Source organism: Sander vitreus, chromosome 21 (genome assembly GCF_031162955.1).
Source record: "Sander vitreus isolate 19-12246 chromosome 21, sanVit1, whole genome shotgun sequence".
NCBI classification, from domain to species: domain Eukaryota; kingdom Metazoa; phylum Chordata; class Actinopteri; order Perciformes; family Percidae; genus Sander; species Sander vitreus.
The window spans coordinates 11,817,146-11,845,080 of NC_135875.1; the positions used below are offsets into that span (position 1 = coordinate 11,817,146).

Consider the following 27,935-nt stretch of genomic DNA (forward strand, 5'->3'; position numbering starts at 1 on the left):
ACATTCAATTCAGTGAAATTAAGAAACAGCCCTAACTCAGTTGTTAATGTCACAAAGCATTAACACCAAACGGAGGAAGCTCATCAGGGGATGCTGGTATGCGTCAGAAATGAGAGCGTGCCTCCACACCGCCATGTTGGTTCAGACTGAAGACAGAGAGCCTGGTGGCTCAGACAGATGATCCCAGAAATGCATTCACCATGAAAGGAACCAAAGCGGCCTTTCCTCTGATACTTTCGCTCTGATTCGCCGCTATGAAAGCTTCTCATCCCCCCTTTTTTCCACCCTTCATGAAAAGATGCCATTTCCTTCCCTCTGTGATTGCTGTGATGTTGAGTCACCCAGAGACTAATCCTGGAAATAATAGAGATTAAGCTTTTCCCTTTTCCTATTTTTATTGTAGAAAGGATGAAAAATATATGATCCCCTCTCATTTGACTGTTTGCTAAGCCCCTGCCAAGAGCCAAAGTGTAATGGATTAAATAGTATGTCTGCTCTAACCCATAGTCCAGCATGTCCAGCTAACTAGCTTACCTACAGTTTAGTTTGGGTAACATTAGCAGTTCTGTTCTGCTCTTTATTGGACTTTGGGATGTTGATATTCAAGCATTTACTGTTAACATTAAAGGTGAAAACATACCGTTAAAAAAATACCAACAAATATATAAGATAACCAGGCAAAAGACCACTGCAAGAGTAATGCTGTTTCTTTATTTACATGTCTTCTATGTTGGTCATTAACTAGTGAAATGCTTATTTTCACCATGTTGACATGACATTAGCCTCATTCTTTTAGCATCTTTTAGCATCATATCTGTAGCCATTTTATTTTTTACAAGCTGAAAACATTATGGGTAGATGCATAGTTGACTGCATGATATGGGGTCTATATATATATTCTGTCTTACAGAATTCAAGTACCATAGTTTTTGCTGGGGTTCTCCCCCCTTTTATATGAGGTTATTTTCTATCTTAAATGGTTAACTAAATCCCTCTACTCAACCTTTTTTTTTAAGGTTGTGGGTACAGTCATTGAGTTCATGAATTTGAGTTCATGAAGTTCTAAAGTGATGAATGCCTATTTATAAAAACTAATCAAGGCCTTGCAGCTTAACACATTTCCAGCATGATTAGATGGAACTAATATAACCACAGCTTTAGTCCATCTTGTCAAAGTTCACACTTTGTTCGCAAATGAGATGGTTAACTTAAAAAGGGACAGTCCCGTCAGAAGCGCGTTCCTCTTGTCGCCTGATGTACAAATGCTCTAGATGATGGCAGTTTCTAGTTTGTTCAGCACAAAACACAGTTTATTAAACGTCTCGCCCTGCTGTGTTTTTGTGAATATATGCATGGGAGATTAATGAGATCAATTTCAGATTTGTGTAGGAGAGGGAATTAATGTCCCCGAAAGTCATACTGACAGGCAGATTAAGCACATCGGCCTAGCGGAGGGAAAAACAGTATCTCATCCGCCAGTGGTTGTCTCTCTTTCACTTTCTCTCATTTCTCGTTACTCTTGTCATTTGCTCTCGAGTCAGTGTAACGCAAGTCAATACACTCTATGGGCATCAGTGGTACATGAACGGTCCTGGTGGAGCATTTAAATGAAATTGGAATTCATCAAAAACAAAATCGAATCAGTAAACACATGTTCTGTCTGAATGTTTTTGTGTATGTGTGTTTTCCACAGAGATCTGTTTTGCACATTACACATGCAGGATCAAATAAACAGTATAATCAGCTTTAATCATTTCAAATTCTAATCTAAATAATACATGTTGAGTGCCTGTAAATCACTGAATAAACTGAATAACAGTGCTAAAGCAAGATAAGATATCAAGTAATATAATGTATATTTAATAAAGATTAAGATGAAACAACTTGGCTTGGGTTGATTAGGAGTTACCTTTAGCATTGGCTTCCCCCTGTTTTTGGATGTTTTTCAGTGATGTTATTCTAACAGATTTGTTTTTTACTCCCGAATTACAGATTATTAAGTCAAAATTTAATTTCTTCACTTCATTACTCACACCTCTGTTTTGGTCTTTCTAACCTGCCTGTAGTCTTTCCTTTTTTTTGGTAGCCAGTTTGTCCTTAGTCTTGTATTTTGATTGAGGTGATTCTGGTTGTATTTTTTTGGTCAAAACCGTCTCTTATCTGCAGGGACAGAGATATAACTGCCAATTGCTATTCATGGCTTTGAATCAGATACAAATTCCCTTTTCTTTGTGTTTGCTGTTCAGTGTTTCAGAGAGGCAGTTTCAGTTTGTTCAGTTTTGTGTCTGTCTGGTTTGAGATTGTGACGCAGCGCTGTTCTGAAGTTAATCCCTCACTGGTGTGCTGGAGTTATGTGGTTGGTCGGTCTGTTGACCAGCTGAAGGAATGAATTCTTTTAGTGGTTCATCTTTTTGTAATAGTTCGCTTCCCAGAACATAACATTTCTTGATTATTTTTGGAATACTTTTTAGCCAGATGCCAACGACAGTTGGTCGGTCGGTCCACCACTTTGGTCCAGACTGAAATATCTCAACAACTATTGGATGGATTGTCATGAAATTTAGTTCAGACCTTCCTGGTGCCCAGAGGATGAATCCTAATGAAGTTGATGATCCCCTGTCTGACATGAGGTTAATGTCTTAACAACTATTGGGTGGATTGCCATAAATTTGGTATAGACATTAATGTCTCCCTCAGGATGAATTGTTGGTGATTCCTTTACTTTCCATCTAGCGCCACCATCAGGTGAACATTTTGATTTATTCAATACTTTACAATACACTACTACGGCATCAGCTGTACGTTGTGTTGAGTGCTAATTAGCAATAGTTAGCATGCTAACACACTATAACTAAAATGGTAAACATTATGTGCTAAACGTGAGCATATAAGCATTGTCATTGATAGCAAGTTAGCATGTTGATTACAGTCTCATGTCTGTAGGCTCTTAGTCTTGTATAATATTATAAAAATACATTTTCATATTTCACTTCCAAATTAGGCGATTATTTTGAATCAGATTTAATACCATTTCTGGTAGGCTTTTGACATACTGACTGCTAGGAAAAAAAGTACCCTAAGGCATTTGTAGCTGCAGGGAAGATAAAAAAAAATAAAAAAATAAAAGACGTGTTACATCCACTGCTGCTGTTCTGTTAGTTTTTGACCTAACCTCTTTTTGTATGACTCGACAATGTGAATGAATTATTTCCCTCTGCAGTACTGTTCATAACATTTCTTTGAGCATGTTTGAATCTGCAGATGTTGTATTTCTTTTCCCTTTCCCTTCCTCTGTTATGTCTCTCTGCTCTGTTCAGGCTTTAAGAACCATTTTGAATATGGGACCAGATTAGTAAAATCATGCTAATGCTCAAGGACTTTCAAACCCGCCTCATCCCCAGAGATAAGACCTGAAATCAAGAGGTGAAAGAAGCAGAAAATCAGGGAATATTGCTTTCTTGTTGCTGTGCTTTCTTAGCACTATGAAATAACGTCATTAGATTCAAACGTTAAGACTGACTGTAATAACTCTTCGCAGTATTTAGAGAAAAAAAACAATACACTTTGTAATATTTGGGTGCTATATGCAACAACAGTCTCTTCACATATCTTTCCTAAATCCAAAGTTGGTGAGTCATCTCTCTTCATCTTCCAGTCATCATCTGGTATGTTAATACTTCTGGATTCATCAGTCAAACTTCTCTTGACGTTTTCCGTCCCAGTAGGGCCAAACCTCCACTCCACCCTCAGTAACCACAGATTTTAAATCCATACCAAGTCAAACTTTGTCTTTCAAATGACACTTGATATTGTAGGCTTATTGTATGAGAAAACAGACAGCTTCTTGCAACATGTCTGGATTCTCATCCCATTTTATTTTTATTGTACCTCAAGATAGAGAAAATGTTTCTTAAAATGTTACTATGGACTTCACTGTCATCTTTTAGTAAAGTTTATTTTTTTATGTAGCTGTGTAAAACAGGTTTTAAAGTCAAGTCTTTATTATTGAGACATTCAAGAAACATGCGTATTCTACCACTACCAGTCCTGCATACACAAACAACATGAAAGCATAAAATGAATTTCTAATTCACAGTTATGATTATAATTTGAAATTTCAAGTGCAAAAACGGTCAAGAACCTCTGGTTTTCTTGTACTCAACAAGGCCACGGTTCTAGTGTCATTCCTTTTATACTGGGATCTCTATGAAAAACACTTTTTTCTTTAATATTACAATTTCTATTGCTATCTAATGGATATTTAAAGGAACTGCCCTTAGAAATGTCAATCCTCACCTGTTGTACATTAGACAGAAAAGAAATGCTTAAAACAACATTCACCCATAAACTGAATCCTGATCCATTGCTCACTTATATTAGTTTTAACTTGTTTTCTGTCATTAACACATAACCTTCTAACTTAAAAACCTCAGGATCTTCAACATACAGGCATTACAATAATCGCCCTGCTTATGCAAGACACTGTGCATTTCAAGATGAGCCCACTAATGTTTACTTTGGGTCTAGAGAAAGGTCAGTGCCATGCTGCTCTTTAAAACATGAGCAGTCTAAAAGCATTTAGGCCAACCAAAATTAAGCGTGATGAGATGAGAGGTCATGTGGAAGGATATTTGCAAAGCAAATTGTGTTTGTGAAATTGCTGTGGGATTCATCAAAACAAACACTGTAATGTATGCAAGAAGACAGAAAACTGGTGAGCAACAAAAAACAAACTTATACGTATATTACATAAAAAATAAATTGTACAGTCTATCAGTCACCTTGGGCCTTGAAACCTCCTTGCAATTCTTTGCTCTTTAAGATGACTGACCCATTTGCAGGATCTGAGGAAGAATAAAACTACACAATTACACACTCTAGTGCTGTGATGAAAGGCCAGAGACATTTGTCAAGATAAGCTATGGACTTGTAAAGCAGGAAAAGGCCACACAAAGCCTCTCATCATTTATCCCCTTCTATTACTGAAGTCATATAAGCTTTACTGAGTGAATCATTCACCGTGCGAATGGGTCTTCTTCATCTCATATGCTGTGTGCTAAACTTCTTCTTTTTATCCTTGCGAGTGTATACAGTACGGATGTTCAGCTTTGGTGGCCTCAAATGAAAAAGGGTGAAATGTGTGTCTCTCTCCAGATATGTGTTTAAGATGGAGAATCTTAACAGTGATGTGCTTACTCAAATATGATCATCCATGCTGTAGGTGCCCTCTCCCAGAGCCAGGTCCACCCACTCTTGGGCTCCCTATCTCTGCCAGGTCGACCCCTCCAGCCGCAGACTCATGCCCAGCTGGAGCACTTCCTGCCGCTCAGGGTCAACAGCTCCTCACCACTCAGCCTCTTCCCCAATTTCAGCACCGTAAGATACCATATCACATTACCACATCAAAACAAACTTCAGTGGGGTGCCCCCAAGGCTTAGGGGTTTGTTCTCCTTGTTTCCTGGCAACTCTTTACTAAAAATGCAAAAATGCTAATATATATATATATATATATATATATATATACACACAGTATGTATTTGTGTATATATAAGACTGGTATTAAGGTCTGAGATTACAATCTTTTAATCCTACCCTCACTTTGGGTTTAAAAAAAGAAATCTATGAAATGAAAACTGTGAAGCAGAACTATTAAACTGTAAGGCATGTCTTATATACAGTAAACAACTTTATATAACTGCAAATGTGCACGTTGTAGCCATTTAATATAGGAAAATATTAATAGACAGATAAATATAACTTAAATATAAAATATAAATATAAAAATATATGATTGAGACATCCCAAATACAACACTTTTCTCTCACACACACACATGCATGTTTGGAACGGCAGACTTTCATAATCTACATTTAGCTTTTACACTGACAATTCAGTAGGAATGCATTAAATCTATCAGGCATGTGGGAAAAGATTGCTGTCTGACACCTAACGCTAAAAACATCAATCAATCAATCAACTAACACAGCTCCACTGTGTGTGTGTCATAAAAAGTGATCAAAAATGTGAATCAGGACTGTAATTTCCTCCTCTTCTATTCTGAAAATATACACAGCTTGCATTTTTGTAATGCTGTTAATGTGTAATTCTTAAACAAGTTTTGCATAATGTAGCATCTATTTTTGACCATTTTTGGACGAGATGTTCAAGGCAAACTCCCTCCTAATCTCCCTTCACCAAATAACATCACACCGTGCGATATTTCAATAAATCACAGGATGACTCTATTATTATATTATATAATATATTATATTATTTAATGAGTTGTTCATCATTGACCTAGAAAGGTGCTGGTAGTAGGTTAAATAGTTATTTTGTATATCTGTGCTTATTCTGGCCTACTCATCAAAGATAAAAGTTTATGCTACTCGACTGGGAACACAACATGACAACATTTAATTAAATAAGACCATTACCGTACGCACAGCGGGTTAAAACATGTCCGAACAGGTGCTGAGAGTGACCATCTGTTTCAGAAAAGATGTGTACTTAAGTAATTTAATTGATGGTATAGGAAGTATTTGTTAATATCTCAAACTCTTTTTTTTTTCTTATGGCATTTGTGTTATTTTACGGTTTTAATCACTGCTTTAATGAAATTGCCTGTTTGCTCTACTCTATCACAGAAGCAGGACTAACATGTTTATGTGTGTCCGTGTGTGTGTATGCGTGTGTGTTTGATCTCGTAGATGGACCCAGTGCAGAAGGCGGTGATCAACCACACCTTTGGCGTGGCTCCACCCAAGAAGAAACCCATCATCTCCTGTAACATCTGTCACCTACGCTTCAACTCCACTGTGAGTCAGAAACTCGTTCAATCCTTTCCCTGATATCACAGAGGAAAAGGTTTGTTTCTTTCCTTGAGCTTTCTTTGAGCTTTCATCAGATGGACTGGATAGAACAAAAGCTCAATGGATTTCTTGTTCTTTCACTGCAGTAAGGTGGAAAAATACCATTGACCACTCAGCTCTGTTTTCTGCAGAATGTAGTCATTCATTAAATTACATCAATATGTGGTGCATTTTTATATGATAAAGTGAAGGGTTGTGTTGAATAAACATTATCTCACTTTACTCACTGTGAGACCTGCTGACCCTCTTGATGTTTGCTGAAAATAGGTTTTTCTAAACGTTTATAATTGTTTCATGAACTGTCATCTAAAGCAAATTTTTGCAGCCAATTGTCCACATATTTGCAGCTCATTTAATATTTTTTGCATTCTATTGGTCTAAAAACAATGTTGAAGCAGGCTATGCTTCTCATCAGTCTAATCATTATATTTCTATAGCTTCCATTTTTTTTTTAATTAACCAATGGGTTCTTAAAAGGAAACCAGTCAGCTAGTTTGGTTGCTTTTTTCCTCCTTATCACACCTCCCTCTTCATATTCATTTGGCTGTGATTCCTATGGAGTTCATTTAAACGTATTTGCATTTATATTGTTACGAGGAAACTGGTGGAATGACAATGACTCTTCTTTGTGTGAACTGTGAAACTTGAAGAAGGCAGGACACTGGCGCGAGTACATTTACCCTTACTTCCTCATCTGTCTCTCTCACTCTTTGCTCTGTACTTTTGGACATACAGTGATGCTGTAAGTACTTTGTTTTCTAGCTAACAGGCTCTCTCCTCCTCCCCTCTGTGTCACCTGCAGCTGAGCTGAGAGTGCTGGTTGACCCAGGAGTTGGATGCCAGGTTACAGGCAGGTACCAGGTCCCAACGGAGCTGCACTGAGCGGCTGGAATTTGCACTTGAAAGAGAAAATTGACTAAAGGAATAGTTAAGAATATGTCAAGTCTTTTCATATTTTATACTTGATGCTTGTGTAGTACATACAGTAGCTTTCATTTTCACAGTCACTCATATTCATTTATTTTTTATATTGCACGCACAGCTTCAGATGCCATTCAATGTTTATCGCAATTATGAATCCGCAGTCTGATACAAACTAGGATTTCAAAGTTCAACCAAAGCTAACATGATTTCTAACATGATTTAACAGAAGTCTGTCATGATGAATTCAAGTGGTTATTAGGATTCAATTTCTGGTAAGCATAAACAATGCATATTTCAGTTTGGACCAAAGTGGTGGACCGACAGACCGGCATCACTAGAGCTACACCGCTAACGAGGCTAATGAAAAAATCTAGTTTTTGAAATTGAAAAAAAATTGATGTTTTAAAGAGGGGAATTTAAACCACATAAACAGAGAGAGATGGTTTCCTAAGTTTAATATGAACAGTATGAACATGTGCAGCAGTTACAGTAGGCAAAATATATGGTGCAGTTATAAGTACAAGTGATGGAAATAGTAAGACATTATATACAGAATATACAGTATTTAGTTGCTCATAACATTAAGTGCCTCTACAGTAGAGTGCTTTATTGTACTGAAAATGGAAAGCTGGATATTTGCTCAGTATGAAGACAAAGACGTGTGGCTGTGAAAATGATATCTATTGTTCATATTGCATAACCGGTGTGAATAAAAAAGGAATAGACTTGAATATTTTCTAATTATTCCTTTAAGGCTGCTAAACTCACTGAAAAAAGCATGACAGATTCAAGCCTGAAGGATCACACATTATATTCTAATGTTGCTGCCCTTTTTGTGGAGAACAGTTGTTGCTCACTGTGTATAAAGAGTTTGGGCATCAGTGGTGTGAGAATGCATAAAGCTGCTTGAATCTAGGTCAGCGGAGGCCAAGCTGTCCTGACAGTCTTCTTTAGGTGTCTTTAACTGAGGATATTTGCCGTCCTGGGACACTTATTGTACATGCTATTCTCTCTTTACGTTACTATGGTGGAACATAGTGAACTCATACTACACTGGCATGCCAGATAATATGGTAGTATGCAGATGGGAGCAGATTCATCCCTCTGACGCAGTTGAAAATCACGCTGAATGGTTAGTGTGCACTGACATTCAACGTAGCCAAAGGGCTCGTTCACCCTTTGCTCAGCCCTGTATCCCCCAGCACACACTTTGACCCACTGTGGTACCCTTTCTGTTTGTGTAGCAGCCCAAGCTTCATCTAAAGTGTTGATAAGGAGACTCGTACCCCACCACTCTATGCACACAGTCACTAAAAGATCACCTCTGCACACTGAGCTCAGCCTGGGAAACTGGATAATTTGAGCATTGACAAATTATCTAACAGCCTTGTGTGAAGCTAGCTACCTAAAGTCTTGTTACACTGTTCCAAACTCAGACTACCTGTTTATACTAGTGCACTTGTGTCTATTATATACAGAAAGGCACTAGTGTTGCAAAAATGTGTGCTTTAAAGGATGATGCTGGTTATGTTCGCATGAAAAGAACAAAACCGCCATTGCCTTAGTCCGTCCAGCTTCCCTTCCTTGTCTGTGGTACTTAAGCCCATTCATTCCTATGTAAATATAAAAAAATGTGTCACAAATACTACGTATAGTTTGTCCTCACCTTCCGCTTTCTTGGTGTTGGCATTCTAAACTCCGGTTGATTTGGGAAACATTCTCTGAACTAGAACCGACAATTAAATTATATTTATCTTTTTTTGAGTAAAATTCTCATTGCACACTCGACAGCCATTTTAATTCCAGAGCTCGCCTCCATACGTGCACACATGTTCCACCAAAACAAGTTCCTTGCTGAGGCTATTTTGCAGCGGCACCGTACCTGCGTCCGGCGCGTAGCGCCGCCCAAGACAATTGTGATTGGTTTAAAGAAATGCCGAAAAACTAGAGCACGTTTTTCTCCTATCCCGCAATGTTGTGTGGACTAGCAAGACCCTCCTCCGCAGCGCTGTGGAGGAAGGTCTGGCAATGCGAGACTAGGCTTTGGCTACTCAGACTATACTTGTTAGTAAGATCGATTCATTGTTGGCTTTTCAAGGGATTTGTTGACAATAACAAAAATATAGAATATCACCAGACCTATCCTTTATGACTTCTGCTTGTTTTTTTTTAAAGATTATCTTGTGAGCTTTTATGGCCTTTAATTGAAAGGACAGCTTGAAGACAGGAAAGGGGAGGGAGAGGGGGGACGACACGCAGCAAAGGGCCTTGGTTCGGACTAGAACCCCGGCCACTGTCTATATAGAGAGCACACTCTACTGGGTGAACTAGAGGTCTCCCTGACTTCTGCTTGTTTTGTACACTTGATTTCATGTATAGTTTTCTCAAATTGATGAAGCTATTTGAACTTTCCACCTTCCAGGAGTAGGTTATAGGACTTTCTTACAGGAGAAAAATAGAGTATTGAATGTGATACAACATATTGAGAAACAAAACAATTAACAAAATGCTTTACTTTATTGCTGTTTGTTTCCTACAGCTAAGTAGAGCATATAAAATGTATAGATTTGCTGTGCTGTACGGAGATATTAATGTGTTTATGGATTACCAGATGAATGTGTTTTGCTTCAGTTGCTTTGCTTCACTGTTGGTGCACTTCTACTCGCTGGATCTACCTCTGTAGAGCACATTTTGCTTTATCGAGAGCCATCCACAGCCATTTCGGGATCCCAAATCTGCATGCATCTGTTGTCGCACTGCAGACAAAATATCGGACATGGGCCATTTTGTGTCACAACAAATCAGTGGAAAGATGAGGCAGTGAGCTCAGAGGACGGTCATGAGATGCCATGAGTCCAACTGATGCTCATTTGTGCACAACCGTGACGATGATGATGATCAAAATGGCAATGTGACTCTTCCTCTGAGTCAAATGCTTAATCACATAATTTTTCCCTAACTCCATGGAAGCATGTGAAGCCAAAGAGACGGAACAGATGGATATAATACAGTTTACTGATTTCACGCTGCCCTTCATTAATTTAATCATGTCAGTGATTCTGTTCATTTACTGTACTCTGACTTACTCCTCTGTTTGTTCTGCTCGTGTGCTTATTTGTGTGTGTGTGTGTGTGTGTGTGTGTGTGTGTGTGTGTGTGTGTGTGTGTGTGTGTGTGATGGTCAGACCCAGGCGGAGGCCCACTACAAAGGTCACAAACATGCTCGCAAGCTGAAGGCCTTGGAGACCCAGAGGAACCGGCAGAAGAACACATCCACAACAGGAAAAGACGGAGAGCGAGGGAGGGGGTTGATGGGAGGAGGAACGGTGCCCACAGTCTCACATTTGAAAGACATAACAGGTAGAAATCTTTCTTTTTTTAAAGGCGCCCCTCCATCTATCCTCTGAGTAATGAGTGGTAATTGGAGAGACGTAAGTACCAAGGCTTGGGTAGCTGCCACTCAGCTGGCTAATTACCAGTTATTACCTGCCCTGCTATCATTGGCTCTGTCAGATAGGTAATTACTCCCATCAAGCAAAGACAGGAAGCCTTCAAGCAATTATGAAGGGATGCTATCCAAAGAGGGATTTAGTTGTGTTACTTTCTTTGAGTTTGATTTTGGTTGCAAATCAACAGTGGCTCAACACAACTCCCACGTACAGCTCTTTGTTCTTATTATGAAGTGTGTTGTCGCTTTGCTAATGGACATGTCAAAGGGAGTAGAAAATTATGGAAAAGAGCCCAGAAGTATGAGTTTTGTGTGCCTACATGTTTTTTATGTCAAAGTCAGGCTAAACAGCGATGAAAAAAGTGGAGAGGTCAAGGCAGGTCAGAACAGTCATAGAGGAGGCCTATATGTAATGCCAGTCAAACAGAATAGCACAGAAATGTAAGCAAATATCTCTCTGAATGCAAAATTACTTTTAAAGATTCACTTTAGTTTATGATGGAATTTACATGTTGGTAGTAAGTAATTCACTTACATGTGGGAAATAGAGTTTGGAGTAATTCCTCCGTCAGTCAATAAAGGGAAATAAGCAGGTCTTTAGTCTACGAGGACTAGGAAGTAAGGCTGCAACTAATGGAGGAAAAAAAAGGTGATGTCTTCAAATGTCCTGCAAATCCTCACAGCTGGAACCAGCGAATATTTGCCTTTTTTTTTTTTTTGATGAACACACCCAAATGATTAATTGATTAAAATGATGTATATGAATTTTTTGCCTATGAATTTTACTATTCAAATTTTAACACTGAATTTTAAACATTACATTTTGCAGCTGAATTTGGCCTGTTGAATTTGAGTTGAATTTAATACATTGTATTTTGCATCTGAATTTGGTATATTTAATTTTTTTATGTTGAATTTTGGATTCTGAATTTACTAAATTAGAAAAATAAAGGTAAGAATTGTTGAAAATGTGAAGGGGAAAATTTAGAGGCAAAAAAATCCAGATACATAATTTCAATCCGATGAAACAGATTTACTTCCATATTCTTCTGCAACATTGCCTACACAAGAGATGCTCTAAGAGTAACAACTTTGCCGTCTTTTACTCACTCCGCTTCTCATTCTGCCTGACTGAAAAAATACCACCATCTTCCTTTCAATACTCTGGATAGCTTTCCTTTTCATGTTTGCTAATCCCCCTCCCATTTTCTTCCAGCACCTATCAATTTCCTTCAAACCACACAATGATTAGCCTGTTATGTTCAGCGGTTGCCATGGTTTTTGATTGATGGTGAAAGAGCGAGCTGCAGCAGAGGGAGCGACAGTTGACAAAGAGACAGAGGAAGATTGATTGAGATGGCAGAAAAAAGAGGAAAAAGATACTAAAATCAAAGAGAGATGATGAGAGCAGAGAAGTAAGTAGGTGAGGAGAAGTAAAAGTATAACAAGGTTATATTAAAGAAATAGAAAGAAAAAATGGCAGGTCGGCTGCACAAAAAGACTGATAAGAACAGGAAGGAACAAAGGGAATTGCATCAGTCAAGAAGATATATTCATACCTTTATCGTGTATAATTCATGTATTGTTGTGGTATTATAAAACTGTTTACTGTGGATTCACCCTCATGAGTGAATTTTCTCTCGCTCATATTGCAGATGGCACACTTTATTTATATCTGTGCTGAAGCTCTCCATCCAGATGAACAGGTGTATTAATAATCACAAAGCTAAAAAAACAAACAATCAAATGATATAAGCTTCATGAGCAGTACATACACATTTAATAAATAGATTATAACACTATAATGGAGTTGTAAGCACATATAAGTGTTTATTAATGTATTTTTCAACAACTAAAACTCTTCCTGTGGGCACTCATAAGAACGGACAATGAATGACATTAAAGTAAAACACAGTTGTAATAATATAAAATACGTATGTCTTCCTCTCAGAAGTTATAATTGTTGACAAATACTGTATATTATAACACAAACAAAAATAAGCAAGGTGTGTCTATATATACTAATACAATTACATTATAGTGTGACATAAACCATTTTGTAAATGTTTATGTACTTATTTTTAATGCTAAATAGGGGGACGTATAGTGTTACCAAAAAGCATTTAGAAAATGCTCATTTCTTGTCTGACTTCTCAAACTGGATACAATTGAAGTAGATATAATAAATAATTTTATTCTGAGCACCAATCGTTATCTCCAAATTAATGTAACATTCACATTAACAAATGTTTACCCTTATCCAGATTAAATACCAAGACAAGGGCAGGTAGCTCATCTGGTAGAGCAGGCGCCCAAATATAGAGGGTAACTCCTCGACGCTGCAGCTGCGGGTTCGACTACGTATCTTCCGTGTCCTATAAATATAAAGGCCTAAAATGCCCAAAAAATAATCTTTAAAAAATAAATAAAATTACCAAGACAAATATCATATTGCTATACCAAGTGTAAATGGGCTCATAGTGCAACTTCTATGTTTATTTATCTGTCCACAGGCCCAAGTACTTCTTCCCAACCTGCACAGCAGCAACCAGAAAGCGGCCAGGAATGCTCGCTGGCACACACTCCGTCCTCACAGCCTTCGTCCACAGACTCCTCCTCACTCCGCTCTCCTCAGCTGTCCCCACTAATCTCCCCTGGCTCTCAGCTTTCCGATCTACCTTCAGACAGTCCAACCGTGGAAGGGTGCAGCCCGGCCACCGGTTCAGCCCCACACTCTGACCCTCAGGGGAGCTCCACAGGAGGTGAGGAGAAGGAGGTGGTGAAGGTGGAAGAGGCTAAAGAGGCCAAGAGCAACAAAAAACCTCTTCAGTGTCCTACGTGCAAAGTGACGGTCAATTCCAGCTCACAGTTGGAGGCTCACTGTAGTGGTATGTTGTACAATACTACTGATATTATGTTGGTTAGTTTAGGATTCTGATATTCCTCCTCTTTGTTTGGCTGAATCAGGCTCGAAGCACAAACAGATGATTGATGGTCACAACAGCAGCCAGTCACAACGCAGGGTCAAGATGACATCATTGCCCAGGCCAACCAGCCGAATTAAGCAGCGAATGCGCAGCAAGACCAGAGCGGTTATGGGTGTATCTAGCCAGCCCTTTCACTGTGAAATGTGTCGGGTGTCCGTCAATTCAGAGACACAGCTGAAGCAGGTGTGTGGGTTTATCCTGATATAATAAATGTGACTGATTTTACTCTTGTATAAACCCCTGACCACAGTATAAAAACAAAAAAATATGGAATCCCTAACCTTTGTGTTCTCAAGGAAAACTACCCAGTTTGTTGGCTCTTTAGTTTGTTAGAGCTTTAAACTTACTTTATATTGTTGTCCCCTTTTAGCACATGAGCAGCAGGAGACACAAAGAGCGTTTGGCTGGGAAGCCTGTCAAGGCGAAGTTCACCCCCTATAATAAACTACAGCCCAGTGCTATCTTAGCGGTGGGTTGTCACACACACACACACACACACACACACACACACACACACACACACACACACACACACACACACACACACACACACACAGTATGATATGTATGATATGGCTGGTGGTTGATACAAATAATACATGTTATAAATTACTACTACCACCACTTTGATCCAGACTGAAATATCCTAATTTTGTACAGACATTCATGGTTCCCAGATGTTTAATCCTAATGACTTTGGTGATCTTCTGACTTTTTATTTAGCACCATCATCAGGCCAACATTTTAATTTGTCCTATACTTTGGTTTATGACCAAATCTAAATACCTGCAAAACTAGTGACATTCCTATGTAACTTGTACTTTACGTTTAGTGCTAATTAGCAAATTCTAGTAGCATGCTGATTTCATAATTTAGCTCAAAGCCCCACTGTGTCTAAGTACAGCTTCACATAGCTGCTAGCTTGGATTTAGACTCTTGTTCAGAATAAATATGTCTCTTGTCTTTGGTTTCAGACTAAACTGGCCCTGCACAAGCAGCTATCTAAGGCCCTGCCTGCAGGGTTTCTGACCAGCCCCCTCAATCAAGCTGCCTTGTGCACCATGGCGTCTGGACCTTTGGCACTACGGCTGCCGCCGAGTCCCACAGCCTTCATCCATGGTCCCCTGATCAGCCCCACACTCTTTAGGCCTGCCCCAGGACCTCTGAGGGCCACACATGCTCCTATTATCTTCTCTCCTTACTAGCAATGAGCCAGGCTAGGCTGGAGGACTTACAGTAGAGTGGACCTAAACTAGCCAAAGCTGGACTAGCAGAAAAGCTTGTCAGTAAGGACAAAGCACGGGACCCCCTGAAGGACATTAGGACACTATGCAGCGACCACGATGGCAGCATATAAATATGTCAAGTTTGGCAGTTTCAAGTCGTAACAACAGTATGCACAATCCCCTGGTGTAGATTGAGATTTCAGTGCTGACTGACCAGTGTCTCCACCCCTTTAAAAATGGAAGGACCATCGCTCAGCTGTTTCCCCTCAACAAACTGTTGAGTGCATGTTCCCTGGGTCTGGACCCCTCTGGAAGCCATAATGACAAGCATCTTTTAGTTGTATTTAAAAGACAATGATATAATACACTAGGGTGTGTAAATGTTACTAAGTGTTTGTGCCAAAATGCTTTCAATTTCAGAGCTTTCTAGTTGTACTCTGGGAGAACAAGTACAATACTTCATTCCTGCTTCAGTCTTTATAACCAAGATCAAGAAAGTCCAGATTGTGTTAATCTCCCATGAAAGTGGCTATTTTCATATATAACTGCCCTCCACCAATGAAAAGACAAAGGAGATCCATAACTTTGGATTGCTAAGGATAGTTTATCTCAACAAATGTATATCTTTACAGCCGTTGTCTTATGTGGATGCATTTTCGTTAAATAATTTATTTAAGATAAATAAGTAGATACATTTTTTTCTCTGTGTATGTGTTTCTCTCTTGCTCTCTGTGTTATGAAGTGACAATCAACCACCATCCTGATATGATGCCAAGAATACTCGCCATATGGAGACAGACTACATCTAATGCATACAGTGCGATAGTTTCATTTAAAGTTATAAAATTGAAAACTTGTGTGGATAAATAAGTTATGATTAAGCAACAGCTTGATGCTGTTTGTGCAGTATGAAGAGACAGGCTGTGTGCTGTTCCCCGAAATTATATATAATGATTTATCCACAAGTATTTAAATGTCTTTTAAACAACTTTCTTTCACTTTAGAAAACCACTCCCACTGATAGTGCAGAATCATCCTAAGCAATATGTATTTTTGAAGTGTCACCTGGTAAAATTAATGACTATTGTAACATCATTTGCATCAATTGCAATAATGTAAATGATTATGTGCTGAAAATGTCAATACTGTATTCTATATGAACGTATAAATAGTACTGTTTTTACAAAGTTGTGGTAGTTTCTTCATATGCAAATATAAGTTTATTTTAGCTTTCATTACGGAGAATATAGGCCTACTTCATGTATGAATATAGTTATCGACAAGAACACTTAAAGGTCCTTGATCAAGGCACACAGTCAGTAATAACTTGTATCGTCAGTTTGGCACTGTTCTTATTTCAGATCACTATGCAGATCAAGATAGGTGTGCTTGGACCACACCCAACTTCGAACTCGGGTTTTCATTTTGATCTCAACTAAACACCACCTGTAAAGATTTGTGACCGCCGGTGCCATTGCTCAGATCACTTGCATCTTTAAACTCCATAACAGACAACAGTCAAAATCTGACAGACAGACATAAACACCATGCAAAGTACTTAAAAACTCTTCTGTGGTAGTTCCTACCACAGTAGGTGTCTCCAGGACCACATTTTGCCATGATGACACATAAGCACACAAACAGTCACAAGGTGAAAAACAATACCAGCATTGCTGTTGTGGCTGGTAACAAAGTCATTGCTGATGTATCCGCCCCCATACTTTATGATACTCTAGTGCCGTCTAGTGGTATTTTGCACATAAGAGCTAGGATAACCATAGTAAGGGAGATGTCAGTGCTATTTCCTGCAATATACTGTACATTTGTATATATCTAACAAACAGCAAATTGTGAAAAGGAGTAGTTACCATGCTTTTCATAAAAATGGTAGTGTAAAAAAAATAAAATTAAATAACATCATCATGTTTAGTCACTTTAGATAATGTTGTTTGCATTTCTACAAAGACCATTGTGATACACTGCCTTCTTTGACTGATGTTCAATTGTAGCATATTTGTAGGAGGAGAGTAACTGTAAATAAAAACAGATTTAATGGGTTTTTTTTAACGAAAAACATGCTGAGGAGTTAGAAGTGTTTTTTTCAGCTCTTGATCTGGAGAATGTCTAATATACACAAATAGCCACAGCATGTCCAACTGTTCATTTGTGAATCATCCAGTAAATCCTGGTGATATGAGCCTGATCATTAGTTGATTGACTGATTACAAGTAGAAGCTTATGGGGTAATTTAAAATGTAGTTAAATGCTTCAAAGACTCAGGCGAGGTTTGAAGCTGGTTAAAACCGCAGTACATTTCTGGTTATTTTTTTAATTCATTTTTTGTAACATTTATTTTCAAAAGCTAATGTATGTACGTTTTACAGCCAGAAAAATATGCATCCCACACAAGTCCTGCTTTGAGAAAGTTATATTAAAACTTGTTTTATATATATATATATATATATATATATATTTTATATAATAATAATAATATATTAATTTTTTTTCATCTATGTTTCTCAAGACCTCAGAAAAAGAGGAAGAGAAAAAAAAAAAAAAAAAGTCCCCGGAAATGACGTTGGTTCGTGTTCGTTCTTTCTAGAAAAAATGGCAGCTGTTGACATCGACGTGCCGGTGGACACAGAACCTCAAATCCACAATCCAGAGGACATGGATCGGTAAAAATATATATAATTGTCCGCTGTGTTTTGTTGTGCTGCGTGTATAATATGAAAATAACCCGGGATTCACTGACTGAACTCAACTGCCGTTACCTGACAAGGCTCGGGAACAACAGCGCGATTAGCCCGGAGACAAGCTAACCAGGCTAACGTTACCTATTAGTCCGGGGAAAACGGAACATTTAGCTAAAGCTTAGATTTGATTAGTAAGTGTTGGGGTTATCATAGTTTGGACAGTTCAAATTAGACCACAATTTGTGGATTCTTCAAATTTACTTTGCTTCGCAACTTATTCGTCAAGAAAACCTAACGTTAGCCAAGATAATTAGCGTGTCTTGGCACATGCTCCTCAGCTAACGTTACAGCTATATTGTATTTTGAGACTTATTGGGTCAATAGACCTGATGTACGGAGACATTTACGGAGAATAAAGCGTAACTACAGTCTGTTTCTGGACCGTAAGTTAGCAGTCCGTTTTCGAGAAAGTTCCACAAGGGGCATACCGGTACAGATGGCATTAGCTGGACTTGGTGCTCAAACCATCAGATAGTTACCTAAGTTAACTTTCTAAACGTACCGAAACATTTTAAACAGTCTCAATTATTTTAATATTCAGTGTTGTGATGCGACAGTCTTCAATAGTTAAATATCCCATGTTATGCTCATTTTCAGGGTCATACTTGCATTTAGTTTTTCTTCTATAACAGGTTTACATGTTTTAATGTTCAAAACACATTATTTTTGATTGGGCAACGTTTACCGTCTTCCACATCTGCGCTCTTGGCGTCTGCACCGTAATTGCAGCCGGGGAATGACTGTGACGGCACTGTAGTGGCACTTTCCACATATATATATATATATATAGTGTGTGTTGTTGTGACATCTCAACTGTACAGAAGTCCTGACAGATTGTTTAAAAGCACAGTTTCCTAATAAGGGCTGTGTGCATTTCTCTGGATTGAGCGTTTTAATACTTTAGAAGTATTTATATAGCACCTCGACCTGCTTTATAATCAAAAAAATCATGTACGTCTCACTTTTTACAGTATGGGACCTTTTAAAGCAAACCAAAAATGTACCTCTCTGGTAGGCAATCATCCTTGACAGTAATGTTACATTTTGCATTTAATTGGTGTCCTGTCACATTATGTGATCTGTGCAAAATGTGAAGTAAGACATGTTCTAATAAAAAAATTAGAGTGTTAACATGTATAATTAAAGTGTCTACAAAACAATTACTAATGAATATTTGGTAGACTTTACTGGGCTAAGAATATGCCATATGTGAAAGATAAAATATAGGAATCAGTACTAGGGTTGGGCATCGTTTGGATTTTAACGATTCTGATTCCAATTCCGATTCTTCCCTCTTTGAGAGGTGGAGTTAAAAAAGGTCAAATGCTTTTTTCACAAATAAGAGGAACGTTTTATTTTGATTCAATGGTGGTTTGCAGTTTTACCAGGCTTTTTCAATGTAAAATAAAGCCACACTAGAGTGCTGCTTACTGTGCTCCAAGGCTGCAACACAACAAGCGCCTGGCCGCTACGGAAACCAAAACTTGCGCATGTTAAATTGGGAAGCGATGATCGGATTTGAAACCAAATCCTCTAAACAATTCCAATAAAGAAACGATTCTACTGGAATCGTAATTTTTGAAACAATTCCAAGTAGGAATCGGTTCTTGAAGCCCAACCCTAATCAGTGCATTGTGTGAGTGTTTTTTCCAGTTGTTTTGAGATTGTAATAATCCAAAGTACCATAATAAGTGAGTTGGCAATGTCTCAAACGGTTAGTGCTATATTTGCAGATAGAGAGAGATGTACACAATAGCAATATGTTCTACTGTGAATTTAGTTATTTCAAAGATTTGCATTGCTGCAACTTTTGTACAAAACAAAATGCTGCTATTACCATATAAAGGAATGATAAGCAATAGAACATTGTTGTACATTGTTCTAGTCCTCTTAAGCTAAAACCTACTTATCTTCTAATTCCTGTGCCAGCATGCTATTCAGAATTATGACAATTTTATTTATTAAAATTCTGTTATTGTCTCAAACTAAGTTTTTACACACTAAGGGTGAATGTGCTTGTTATCTGCCATGGCAGAAGCATGTGAAAATGAACAAGTCATGCTAAGAATTCTGTGCTTCTTCCCATTTCTTGGCCTTTTTTAAGACTAATCGCTGAATTCGATCTATCTGAATGCATTTTTCAAAACAAAACAAAAAATTAAATCTTAGTATTTTTTTGGCTGATGGAACACACTGTTATGTCACTGACCGTGTTGCAGCCTAAATAGCAACACTTTTAAATGCTTCAGCCCACAGTGAGCAGCACAGCATTTTTTCCCGTATGTGAATCAGTGTTGATTTGCACTTTAACATTTGGCACTTTTTGAAAGGTCTCCAGCAGGTGAATTTCACTGCTATGTTTAGTACTACAGCTATCAGGACTGTACAGTATGTGCCATGCTCTGCTGTTCCAGTTCCAGGTGTAACACACCACACTCCAGTCCTTTCAGGCCATGGATGTATTAAGAGAACTGGATACAGCGTTCGGCGGGAAGCCCCGTTCATTCCAATGAGAGTACTCAAAAGCGCATATAGCAATTATGGAGCTCGGCTCTTCCGCGTTGACTGGCCCATGATGTCACGATGGACATGTGCACTAGCAACAGTTTGTTTACGTTGTCGTAGCAACATGCTCGTTCATGAGCTTTTCTCTCGTGTCTCTTACAAGTGGCGAACTCATGAACTCGCCGTTTCATTGTATAAAATATTCACTAACGTTAAACATTGTTTTTGTTGTTCCTGATCGTTTACATGCTGATGTTTTAAACAAGGACCCTTTTAAGTGTTCGGGTTGGTAAGTTGATGTACCCCCCAAAAAATTATCCGCTGAAATATAGAAGTTTCTTTCGCCATGCAAAGTCTATGGGAAAAGTCTTTCTGGGCCAGAGGGTGCAATTCCACCCTTATCCACTAAGCCCATGGTGGCTTTAAGACATGGCGCTGTTCCTGGGGGCTTGTTTCAGGCTCTTCCTCATTTGCAAGAAATTCTCTTAAGGATACAAATGAGTATGAGCAAACCATTTGTTCTTAAAAAGTGGTCCGTTCGGTTTGATTGGTGGACGTTTTTAAAGGATTACAGCAGCTACAGATGACAGATCTCTTTCACTTCTTTTTCAAAGCCCATACGTTATTGATTGCTGTCGGTGTGTAAAGACCATTTCAAAAAATATATAAAAAATTGTACATACTGTATATTGGAAAATATTACCAACAGTGCCTTTTAATTGGTTGTAGGGCTGTACATTTGGGAAATATATCTAATTGCAATTATTTCAACTAATATTGCAATTGTAATATGAATCACAATATTGGAGGGAATGATCATTTTTGCATCATTGATGTCATTTTTAATTGAAAAATACATTAAAATTATCATCCTTTTTTTCAAGGATCTGTACCAAACAAAGATTTTTCCTTTAGTCTGTAGTAGGGCTGCACAGTAAATTGAACTTGCGTAATAAAGACAGTGTGAAGAAACTCAGGGATTGTTTTAGTTAGTTGAAAGAGAGTATCAGTAGAAAACTGCACTTTTTTATGGTGCCTTTTGTCTCCAGTTCAATTTCAATAAAATTCAGAACAGTTTGTTTTATACTGTATCAGCTAGTTACTGTCTGGTTTCTGTTTTTTCTCTTTGCAGTCAGGCTGAAGGCTTCAAAGAGCAAGGAAATGCATTCTACAGCAAGAAAGAATACTCTGAGGCTTTCAACTATTATACTAAAGCCATAGGTGACCACCAACTTCTCTTAACCTATTGACCAATCTTTTGTTTATACTCTCCTGTTGAGAAATGCTGATGATCTCTTGTCGCACATCTACTTTAAGACTTGACTTCTGCCATTTGTATGGACATACAGTATATTTATCTGTAATGTGTACCCACATCTCAGTTTGCAACATTTTTTTCTTCTTCTTTCATCTCAAGATGTAAGCCCCAGAAATGCCAGTTATTATGGCAACAGGGCAGCCACCCTCATGATGCTCTGTCGCTTTCGAGAGGCCCTAGAAGATTCCCAGCAGGCTGTGCGGCTGGATGACTGTTTTATGAAGGTCGGTTTGAATATCATCTACATTCTCAGCTTTGCCCGCCACTAATTGTCTCAAAACGCTCTGCTGCACTTGCAGAATAGAGAGTAACATGTACAGTTGTTTACACAGTCTTGTGCCCCTCCTGTCCCACAGGGTCATCTACGTGAGGGCAAGTGCCACCTGTTGTTGGGAAATGCCATGGCGGCCAATCGCTGCTTTCAAAAGGTTTTGGAGCTTGAGCCCAGCAACAAAGAGGCCGAGCAGGAGGTGGGGATCACCTGAACTTTTCGCATTTTATTTAATGTAGTTACAGTATAGGAAAGCATTTAATTGAATTGCGTACTAATCACAATCTTGGAGCTAAAGACTGAATAATGCAATTCAAACCCCGTCTGTTAACATTGTAAAGAAAGATTGATTGATAGATGATTGTTGTTATATTTTAGAATAAGACTGCAGGGACTCTACTGGAGTACGAACGAATGGCCGATTTTGGCTTTGAGAAGCGGGATTTCAGAAAGGTATTTACACCCATTTTCTTTTTTCACCTTTTTCCAAGTTATTTCTATGGTCAGTGAGCTGGAAAATATGAGATTTCCTCAACTAATCAAAAGGATAACAGAAACATCTGTCAAATTGTGCTTAATGTTGGTGCTTATCTCACACACACACACACACACACACACACACACACACACACACACACAAATATGCATTTTGTCTGTCGAAGTTGTTAAGTTACACTGAACAGCTTGTTTGACTGAAAATTAAATATTTATTTAGCTTTTACAAAGCTCCAAATATCTGCATTTCTTTCATGAATGAATGACATGATAGTGTAACAGGTGAATTGGCCCTGTTCTGATCCAGGTGGTGTACTGCATGGACCGGGCCTTAGCTGTGGCTTCTGCCTGCCACCGTTTCAAAATCCTCAAGGCCGAGTGTCTGGCTCTGCTGGGACGCTATCCAGAAGCCCAGTCTGTAGCGAGGTAGGGACAATTGGTGTTCGCTTCATGGTGTATGATTGTTTTGTTACAGTTAAGCAAATCTCTCTTGGCTTCATATAAGATTTTAATAAGAGTACAGGGTCTGCTTTAGACGCTTTCCAATAAGAAGGATGAAATTGATTTGCAGATTCTCCACAGCAGATGAAAACAAAGCTTTCTTTTACAGTGATATCCTGCGAATGGATTCCACGAACGCAGACGCACTCTACGTCCGAGGCCTGTGTCTTTACTACGAGGACTGCATCGATAAAGCTGTACAATTCTTCGTCCAGGCTCTGCGCATGGCACCTGACCACGAAAAGGCCCGGCTAGCCTGCAGGGTAAGATTGTCTTTATGTCAACACTGATATACACAGTGTATACACACAATGCGTTTTCGTGAGGGAAAACACTGAATGTAATCAGAACTTTAGTTTGTTTAAAAGAAAACTCCACAGGGCACCTTTTTAAAAAGCCAAACACAAATAGACAAAAAAAATCTGTTCCTACAGCTCACATACATGACAAGGCAGCTCGACACAGTAAATCCACGGTTCGAGACATGCTGGAATACAGAACATCTTTTACATGCAAGTGTGAGTAAATTGTTGTAGGAGAAACATAATGACTTGTTCTCTTTCTAAATCAGAATGCCAAAGCCTTAAAAGCCAAGAAAGAGGAGGGCAATCAGGCATTTAAGAACTGCAACTATGAAGCCGCCTACCAGCTGTATACTGAGGCGCTGACGATAGACCCCAACAACATCAAGACCAACGCTAAACTCTACTGCAACAGAGCCACGGCAGGAGCAAAGGTGAAAGGCAGCAAATCAGCAAACTGCTAGTCACAGGCATTTGATCAGTAATGCTGTCTGGTTATTTGTTTTAAAAGTAGCATTCATACATTTACTTATTTCCTCATCAACAGCTGAAGAAACTTAATCAAGCCATTGATGACTGCACCAGCGCAATCAAACTAGATGACACTTACATCAAGGCCTACTTAAGAAGAGCTCAGTGGTATGACACACACATTCAATATGAGTACATTTTTCCTCACGCGTGTGTGTTCTGCATTGTGCAGTTTTTGAGTGACTTTGTGTAACCCCATAGTTACATGAACACGGAGCAGTATGAGGAGGCCGTACGAGACTATGAAAAAGTTTACCAGACAGAAAAAACATCAGGTAAGCTGGTGTCTTTCTACATTTTTACCTGTCTTAACTGATACACTAGCTGGTCAGGTTTTCACACACTCACAAATTGTATCCCTCTAGATCACAAACATCTGCTGAAGACAGCACAGCTGGAGCTGAAGAAGAGCAAAAGGAAAGATTACTACAAGGTGCTGGGGGTCAGCAAGAACGCCACCGAGGACGAGATCAAAAAAGCCTATCGCAAACGGGCCCTTATGCACCACCCAGGTAGACCTCTTGGTCTTTGCACAGACATGCAGGTTACCAACTTTGATTACATTTGATGATTTTTTTTAATTTTTTTTAAATCTTAATTGTATCATCTTCTTGCAGACCGCCACAGTGCGGCAACTCCAGAGGTGCAGAAGGAGGAGGAAAAGAAATTCAAGGAGGTGGGCGAGGCCTTCACTGTGCTCTCTGACCCAAAGAAGAAGATGCGCTACGATAGTGGACACGACCTGGAAGATGAGGGCTCCTGTGATGGCGGAGGTGACTGCTTTTAGTCATTTCTTTTCTTTGGCTAGATTGACATTCTGCCTGTAGGTCATTGGTGGGATGAAAAAGAACATATCACTTTTTTATATTACTTATTTTAAAGGAAAACATTTCAAACTAAAAAAGCACTTGAGAGTGCAGACCTCTGCTAAGGCATGGCCTATCACACAATGTTAATGCAGTGGGACTCTTCCCAGTCTGGAACATTGTTCTGATTATTCCAGCATCACAATAATATATATCTATCTATCTAATAGATCTATCTCTCTCGTTTTGTTAATGAAAGATAATTCATCTATCCGCCCCGTGAGTCGAATCCGCTCCAAAACTTAATGGGTTCTTGCTTGGCCCATGCTACACCCTTGCAGCAAGTTCAATGAAAATCGGGCCAGAAGTTTTTCCGTAATCCTCCTGACAAACAATCCAACAAACAAACAAATGGACAAACCTAACCGCAAACATAGCCTGCTTGGCAGAGGTTAAACATGGTGATATGCTTCTCTAGAGAGTTAATTATTAGGTGCTTTTAAAGATGAGAAAGACCCTTAGTTGATGGCTGAATAGACCTTGTTCACAGCAGACATTTTGACTCGTTATTGCAGGAAAAGCATAGGTGTAAATAATAACTTGACTGTATTCCATTTAGCTGCTTCAGTTTCACTGTCCCACTCATGACTTCCTATAACATTTTAATAGAGCAGAACAAACATAATGGTATTAGTAACACCTGTGCTTTTCCTACTCTGACAAGTCAAAATGTTTGCTGTGAAAACGGGCTGTTCAAAAAGGTTTTTACCATTCCACATACTGTCATGACAGCAACGTTTTTCTCTAAAATGTTGCTGTGTTCCAGGGCCATATATCAAAGTCACCATGCGACATTGGTTGTGATTTAATGGAAGTGAGAAGAGTTTATGGCTCCAAATTACTTTGCTTTACTCTAATCTATGAAAGTCAAATACTGAAATTTTGCTAAATCTAAATCTCCAGTAACTACAAAAGGATATATTCAAATGCAACCAAAACTGATTCACAGATTGTTCCCAATACATATGTACACATAATATCATTACATGCATCATAACTTTTTTAATTTTTTATTTTTATCCATAAATTTGAAGTTTTGGTGGATAGTCCAACTTTTTGCTCCATTTTTCCATCTTGTTGTTCCTGAACCTCATCACCAGTTAATCCCGCTATATTTTTGCCTTTTGCTTTTTCTTTAGATTTTGATGCAAACAACATCTTCAGGGCTTTCTTTGGCGGCCATGGAGGAGGAGGAGGAGGAGGATATAGTTTTGATTCCAGTCCAGGTATGTTTTTTTTCTTCTTTTTTCCCAGTTTGGACATCCACTAGTTTATTGAATCATGGAAAAATCTATCAGAGAAAGTGCATCATATTAACTAACTTTTGTTTGTGTGTTTTTTTCAAGACTCTGGACCTGGAAATTTCTTTTTCCAATTTGGCTAAAGTAAAGGAGCATATTGGAAAATGCAGCCCCGCAGTGGACAAAATTAAAATGGACCCACAGTCACCTCCTGATGCTCATACTCCTGAGTGTCTTGCAAAGTCTCCCCACTATTCTTATTCAAGAGGTTTCTCATTATTACATTCACTTCTAAATTTACTCTTCGCATTGATGCTAACAAACAGTGGGAAGGATAATTCAGAGACTTAAGTTAAGAATTATCATTGTAAATAAAAATAAAAAAGGTTCTTAAGAAGTCTTATTTAAGAGGTTTGGATCAGCTGATCAGAGCATGTCCCTGTTGCCAAAATCAAAATGATAGTAAATAAAATCTTGTAACACTGCCTCAACCTCCATAAAGGTGATCAGTAGGAAGAAATGCATTGGAAGTGTAAGCATCATGGTTGATTAGTTTTAGAAGACATAACATGGCTTACGTTTTTTAAGGTTCTCCTGGGATAGCATGTCTCTAGAGTGTCAATGTACTGTGGAAGTTCAATGTCAAAACTGACCTCAGGACAGCCTGTTTAGGACGCCAGTCTCTTTTGAGCGTTTGTTCAGGTTTTATTGGCTCACTTGTCAAATATAGAATAGACGTGCAGGTTTTTTTTAGTTTTTTCTCCATGCTGCATTGTATATTTGATTCGAATGTAAAGCGTTTTGTGTCCATAAATTTGTTTTTCTTCAGTCTTCCCTTGGTCTATTTATATTTATTGTACTGCATATTCTAACCTGTATACAGCAGAATGCAAGTGTTTGTCTTCCTTCTTTTTTAAGACTCATTTGTAAATGTTTAACACATCGTCATCTTTGCTCTCCGATTGTGCAAAGTATATTTTTCCCTGAAACAGGCTAAAATCAGCACACTTACACCTAGAGGTTTTCTTCTCTTGAAAGCACCGACCAAACATCTGCCCCACTGTCCCATTCAAATTTAAGTGGTGCCTTACCAGGATTAACAAATCAGTTAAGTACATCAAAAGCTGCAGAGCAAGTCCTATTTACGTTTTTATGTTCTTTCACAGGACCTTTTTCATATTTGGCCAGTGAATGAAATTGAATTTTTGCAAGTTAATTCTTCAACCCGTCTAACACTTTTATGTCATCGTCAATCTCACCTACAGTAGCTGTTATCCAACCATACTTGTCATGCACGTACTGTCAGTACAGCCCCTTCCCTACTTGTTCTACCTGTTTTAAAGGGGCACTGATAGTAGGATAGTAGGTTGGACGCTTCTATTGTTAATTGTTCTTTCACTGAACTATGTATCGTTTTGTAAAACTTTTCACAGTATTATCGACATGCTTTTTTTTAATGCGAAAAATAAAGGCTCGTCTTTTACTGTAATGTTGGACTTATTTGAAATGTATTTGTGGAATAGATTTTGATTTGATTTTTTATTCACATGTCCTCGTATCATTAAAACAATGTCAGAAGGTACAATGATCATATGCAGTCCGCGTGAAATGGGGAACCCCAAATGAGCTACTAAAAGCTTTTCGGATGGGCCCTGATAACAAACATACAATAGAAAATATACAGACACGAAAAAC

General features: G+C 38.5%; 2 protein-coding genes across 4 annotated transcripts in view; both read left to right on the plus strand.

The window, feature by feature from the left end:
* The window catches only part of LOC144536557 (zinc finger protein 385B-like), a 71,879-nt gene extending 55,244 nt beyond the window's left edge, over positions 1–16,635 (plus strand). For 2 of the 3 annotated variants that reach the window (XM_078279759.1, XM_078279760.1), the window contains exons 3-9: positions 5,222–5,376; positions 6,709–6,816; positions 10,979–11,153; positions 13,755–14,129; positions 14,209–14,411; positions 14,599–14,697; positions 15,203–16,635. In XM_078279759.1, the coding sequence (XP_078135885.1) occupies positions 5,222–5,376; positions 6,709–6,816; positions 10,979–11,153; positions 13,755–14,129; positions 14,209–14,411; positions 14,599–14,697; positions 15,203–15,433 (1,346 nt within the window). In that variant the 3' untranslated portion in view covers positions 15,434–16,635. The remainder of the gene's footprint in view (positions 1–5,221; positions 5,377–6,708; positions 6,817–10,978; positions 11,154–13,754; positions 14,130–14,208; positions 14,412–14,598; positions 14,698–15,202) is intronic. The other variant, XM_078279761.1, reaches the window with a different exon arrangement.
* A 1,398-nt stretch (positions 16,636–18,033) lies between these two features.
* Positions 18,034–27,071, plus strand: LOC144536322 (dnaJ homolog subfamily C member 7-like). The gene is made up of 14 exons (XM_078279398.1): positions 18,034–18,132; positions 21,848–21,936; positions 22,133–22,257; positions 22,390–22,503; positions 22,683–22,757; positions 23,107–23,225; positions 23,410–23,563; positions 23,872–24,036; positions 24,150–24,241; positions 24,335–24,408; positions 24,499–24,645; positions 24,751–24,906; positions 26,139–26,225; positions 26,346–27,071. Exons 1-14 carry the CDS (start codon positions 18,062–18,064, stop codon positions 26,381–26,383), a joined length of 1,506 nt encoding a protein of 501 aa, XP_078135524.1. The 5' UTR covers positions 18,034–18,061; the 3' UTR covers positions 26,384–27,071.
* The last annotated feature ends 864 nt before the right edge of the window (positions 27,072–27,935 follow it).